The sequence below is a fragment of the Malania oleifera genome, chromosome 3 (assembly GCF_029873635.1).
Source record: "Malania oleifera isolate guangnan ecotype guangnan chromosome 3, ASM2987363v1, whole genome shotgun sequence".
Lineage (NCBI taxonomy): Eukaryota > Viridiplantae > Streptophyta > Magnoliopsida > Santalales > Ximeniaceae > Malania > Malania oleifera.
Window position 1 is genome coordinate 28,799,668 of NC_080419.1, and position 5,740 is coordinate 28,805,407.

The 5,740-nt window shown below is 33.9% G+C and overlaps 2 protein-coding genes across 2 annotated transcripts; both read right to left on the bottom strand.

Moving 5' to 3' along the window:
• Positions 1-718: 718 nt before the first annotated feature.
• On the bottom strand, positions 719-1,144 carry LOC131151234 (secreted RxLR effector protein 161-like). Its single transcript, XM_058102487.1, has one exon. It carries the CDS (start codon positions 1,142-1,144, stop codon positions 719-721), a length of 426 nt encoding a protein of 141 aa, XP_057958470.1.
• Positions 1,145-4,053: 2,909 nt separating this feature from the next.
• Positions 4,054-5,537, bottom strand: LOC131151235 (uncharacterized). Its single transcript, XM_058102488.1, has 2 exons — positions 5,525-5,537; positions 4,054-4,421 (listed from the first exon to the last, which is right to left on the bottom strand). The coding sequence occupies exons 1-2, from the start codon at positions 5,535-5,537 to the stop codon at positions 4,054-4,056; spliced, it is 381 nt and encodes a 126-aa protein (XP_057958471.1).
• Positions 5,538-5,740: the final 203 nt, after the last annotated feature.

Consider the following 5,740-nt stretch of genomic DNA (forward strand, 5'->3'; position numbering starts at 1 on the left):
ACTTGACCCATATGAATGACATTTATTTGGATTAACAAAATAACCATAATATGCGCATAACATTAGCTTATTCATACTTTAGTGAGATTACAATAATATCATAATTAAATAACTTACCAACATGAGTCATGGCGGTAAATATCAATAAGGCGACATCTTCCCTTCCATGTACTGCAATGTTAGAAAAGTACTTAATTATAACCCATAATAGGAAGTAACCATAATGTCTCTGTAATGTCTTTGTCAAAGACCATTCCTGTTAAATAATCCATCTCCATAGTTATGTAATTAATGGTAAACAAGAATAATGTTTAGAAACACCATTAATGATATCATTATACATGCTATAGAACAAAACATAAAGATCCACTATCATACATGAGAGATTGCAACAAAGAACCATGTGATCAGCACATTCCTTAAATGCCTTTGGTGCCAATCCCTTAGTTAAAGGATTTGCTATCATGACCTTAGTCCTAATATGTTTTAAAAGCACTGTCTGTTTCTGAACTTGCTGTTTAACGGCCAAATATTTGAGCTCCATTAGAATATTTGTCGTTCTTGGAGAAAAAAACTATTGTGGAGTTATCACAATATATTCTCAGCGGCTTGGCAATACTATTGACAATTCCAAGTCCTGAGAGAAAATCATACAACCACAAACCATGAACTGTGGCCTCAAAGCATGTCAAAAATTCAGCTTCCGTAGTAGAAGCTGCTATGATAGTATGTTTGGGTTTTTCCACGATATTGCTACTCCAGCTAATAGGAACAAGTAACCAAAAGTTGACTTCTGACTATCAACACAACGAGCAAAATCTGAGTCGGAGTAACCAATCACCTCCAATTGATCAAATTTTCGATACGTGAGCATATAGTGTCTTGTTCCTTTCAAGTATCTTAAAACCTTCTTTATAGCTTTCCAATGTTCCATGCCAGGATTATTTTGGTATCTCTTGAGCATTCCAACTCCAAAACTAATGTCCAGTCTCGTACAGGTTTGATCATACATCAAGCTTCCAACAACAGATGCATAAGGAATATTTTCCATTCTTTTCTTTTCTAATGCATTCCGTGGAAAATCCTTTTCACTGAACTTGTCCTCTTTAAAAATAGGAGCAAGAGTGGTTGCACATTCATCCATATGAAATTTTTCTAGAAATTTATTGATGTATCCCTTCTGAGACAACCCTAATGCTCCACGTGATCTATTATGAAATATTTCAATTCCTATCACGTAAGTTGCCTCACCCATATCTTTTATTTCAAAGTTTATTGAAAGAAATATCTCGGTGTCATTTAGTAAATCGAGATCATTATTGGCAAGCAATATATCGTTAACATATAGAATCAAGAAGATAAAGTTGCTGCCACTGACCTTTAAGATATATACACAGATCAGCGGTATTTTCCTTAAATCCAAAGGACGTGATGGTATTATGAAATTTAAAATACCATTGCCTAGAAGCTTGTTTAAGTCCATAATTTGACTTCTTTAATTTTCAAACTATATGGTCCTTTCTTTTAATCATTAAACCTTCAGGAAGATCCATATACATGTCTTCGTCTAAATTTCCATTCAAAAAAGCAGTTTTCACATCCATTTTGTGTAACTCTAAATCAAAATGAGCCACCAAAGCCATTATGATTCTAAGGGAGTCCTTTTTAGATACAAGAGAGAACATATCTTTGTAATCAACACCTTCCTCTTGAGTGAAACCCTTTGCTGGAAGTCTAGATTTATATTATACAATATTACCATTACAATTGTGTTTGGTCTTAAAGACCCACTTACACCCACTATTTAAAAACATTCAGGAAAATCAACGATGTCCTAGACTTTATCTTGTTCCATTTATTTCAACTCATCATTTATAGCATTGATCCACTTTTCAGAATCATTACATTCCAAGGTTAGTGAAATGAAACCAGATCTTTACTTGTCCCTAAATCATAATCAGATTCTTGTAGATATACCAAATAATCATCTAAAATAGCTGATCTCCTTTCTCTTTGAGATCTCCTTAATGCTATTCCTTGTGATTGTTCTGTAACTGGTTCATTGGTGACATTCTCATATGGAGTGACTGATCACTAGATTGTTGTTCAATGTTATCATACTGTTTGATAACTAGAGAAACAAAAACTTCTGTCGATGTTTTGGGCATTGGGATAAGCACTCGAACTTCTTCAATGACCAAATTATGTGATACGTCACTCCCACTAATTTCACCATTCTCAAGGAATCTGGAATTTCTGGTTTCAACAATTCTCGTACTATGGTTAGGACAATAAAATCTATACCCTTTGGACTTCTTTATGTAACCAATAAAGTACCCGCTTACAGTTCTAGAGTCCAATTTATTTTCATGTGGATTATAGATCTTAACTTCTCCTAGACAACCCCAAATATGAAAGTGTCTTAAACTCAGTTTCTTTCCCGTCCACAATTCAAAAGGAGTCTTTTGAACTGCCTTACTAGGAACCCGGTTAAGCAAATAAATGGTTGTCTTAAGAGCCTCCATCCACAATGAAATGGGTACTGAGGAGTTACTTAACATACTCCTAACCATTTCCATAAGAGTATGATTATGTCTTTCAGCCACACCATTCTACTGAGGTGTATCGAACATTTATGTATTATGCACAATTACCATGCTCTTCTAGGAATTTAGCAAATGGTCTTGAACATTGTCTAATTCCATCATACCTACCATAATACTCACCACCTCTATCAGATCAAATGATTTTTACCTTTCTATCTAATTGTTGCTCAACTTCAGCAATATATGTTTTTAAAGCATCTATTGATTAGGACTTTTCATGCAACAAATAGATATAACCATAACGTGGAAAATCATCAATAAAAGTGATAAAATACTTTTCTCCACCAAATTACGGTGAGTTAAAAGGTCCACATACATCAGTATGAACAATCTCAAGAAGATTTCTACTCCTCGTAGCCCCTTTCTTTGTATATTTGATTTGCTTTCCTTTAATGCAATCAACACATACATCAAAATCAGTAAAATCAAGGTTTGTAAGAATCCAATCTTTTACTAATCTCTCCATTCTCTCTCTGGATATATGACCCAGTATTTTATGCCACAAAAAAGAGGAGTTTTTATTAACTCTTCTACTTTTAGTTCCAACATTATGATGCAGGGTGAGGAGTGTTTCAGAAATTTTTTTATTAAAATTAAAATTATATAACCCCTTAGATAAACCAGAACCAACACATAAGCCATTTTTCAACAAACGAAAACCTTTATGTTCAAAATACAAACCATAAACATCATTATCTAGTATTGACATGGAAATTAAATTCTTAGAAATAGTTGGAACATAGAAAGTATCAAACAAGTCTAAACAATGACCTGACTCTAAAAATAAAAGAAAGGTTCCAACACCAACTATTGGTACTTGATTTCCATTTCCCAAGACTATAAAATGCTTATTTTCCTTTATGTTTTGGATCGAAATTAAGGTATCCCTGCATCGAATTTGAAACATGGATAGTAGAACCGAAGTCAACCCACCACGTATTAGAAGGAACTAGTGTCATATTTGATTTGAAACATACATAAGCTAATAGCTTACCATTCTTTTTGTAGCAAGCTTTTCATTTGGGGAAATTTTTCTTTAAATGCCCATAGCCATGACAGAAATAGCATTTCGGTCCATTATGCTCCTTTTTTCGAGCCTCATTGCCATGAGAAGGTCCCGTAACTTTCAATGGATCTTTCTTGAAACTATTTTTCGGTTTCTTTCCTTTGCTTCCAACTGCATGACTCATGACATTAATTGAATGTTGTCCTTGTTACTTAAGCCTTGCCTCTTCTTGAGTTAACATACTTGCCAATTCATTCACATTCAACTTTTCTTTAATAGTGTTATAGTGAATTTGAAATGGCCCATACTGAGGAGGCAAAGAATTCAGAATAAACTAAACAAGGAAGTTCTCATCAACATTCATGCCTAGTGAGTTAAGTCTAGCTGCTAGATTAGTCATATCAAGGACATGTTCGTTCATTCCTTGGCTACCATCAAACTTCATGGTATAAGTTTAGCCATTAATCTCCATGCAAGGGACTTGTCTGCTGAATGAAATCGATCTTCCACAACCTTAAGATATTCCTTTGCATTTTCAAGTTGGGGAAGTGTTGATTTAATATTATTTGCTATACACATCCGCATGAGCATAATACTTAATCTGTTCGACCTTTCCCATGACCTATACAAAGCTCGCGGCTTCGAATAGCTTGTTTTAGTAATAGCAACAAGTTTATCTATTCGCAGAGCTAAGTCCAGGTCCAAAACACCAAGGTGAAACTGAATCTGTTCATTCCGATTTGAAAAATTTGTCCCATTAAAGATCGGAATAGAAGAAGCTAGCGAATATAGTGAAACAGGAACAGACACTGCGATAAAATGATCACAGCATTAATACTTTGAGTAAAACATTTCCATTAGTAAATCGCGTTCAATCTTCGGATTAACTTATGCAATATACTAACATATACATTTTACTAGTGTTTTTCACTCACCCAGACATAATTAATAACCCTTTAAAGTTCGATTGGTCTGTCACCTTTGGGCGTCCATCTCAATCTCACTACCATTCTTTCAATTATTCTAGCTAATTCAATGATTACTTGAAAGTCGGTGCACCTTTGGGTCAACCATAATAATCAAATAACCATTCTGTAATAATTTTTGCAAAATCATATTTCAATTCGATGTTTATAACTTTTCTTAGTAAGATCACTTTGGTAACAACATGCTAACCATAAAATAAACATTGGTAGATACCTTACTCGGAAAAAATTGTCCAAGCTCACAGCAGATAAATAAAATCTCAGAATAAGATTTTCATCATGAAAGATATATAAAATTCGTCCTATAACATTTCAGCCCTTGCATTCATAAATACATTTATTAACCCAATGTAAGTGAGTCCATACTAAATTCAAACAATAAAACATGCATAACGAAATATTCCTTCATTGCAATAATGCCATTTGCTGAGGTGGCATTGATGACATGACAGTGGGCCCAGTGATGATTATGCTAAATTATACCAGGTAAGTTCCCAGGTAAGTGGGGGGTCACAATGGACCGCTTAAGTTCCACTTTCCTAGACAAAATTTTTTCTTTAGATATGTAATTAGCACAATATATATATATATCACTACAGAGGTGATGACGATTTCAGAATCATGATATAACAATCCAATAAATCCAACGACTATATGCCTCCATCAATATTTCATTAAATCCGACAAACAACATGGGAATTTTCCGAAATCAAACTAACAAACATCATGAACGCTAAACATTACACAGTTAAAAAAAAATCAATTTCTATATCAAAGGAAAAACATGATAATTTCAACCTTGGCTCTGATACCACATGTAAGAATTTATTTTGTTATTTTAATGAAATTATAGGATGTTTAATTATCATGATCTTCACATATATTTCCTTTATGCTGAAAACCAAAGAATCCATAAACAAACATACCTGAATCAGCCATGATGTAAACTAGTCTTTAAAGAAGACTTGTAGGAATCATTTCTCTCGCCTCGCCTTCTTTCTATCTCTATTCTTCACCAGATCATATGGGTAAACTAATGAGAGAAAGATTGGTGGCAAGGGGACAATATCCAACCCTATATATATAACCATTATCCCACTCCCCATAAAAGTAGGCAATAATAGGAAAAAACCCTTCCACTT

Coding starts and splice junctions, on each gene's coding strand:
- LOC131151234 (XM_058102487.1), bottom strand. CDS start 1,144: ATGGATGAATGTGCAACCACTCTTGCTCCTATTTTTAAAGAGGACAAG.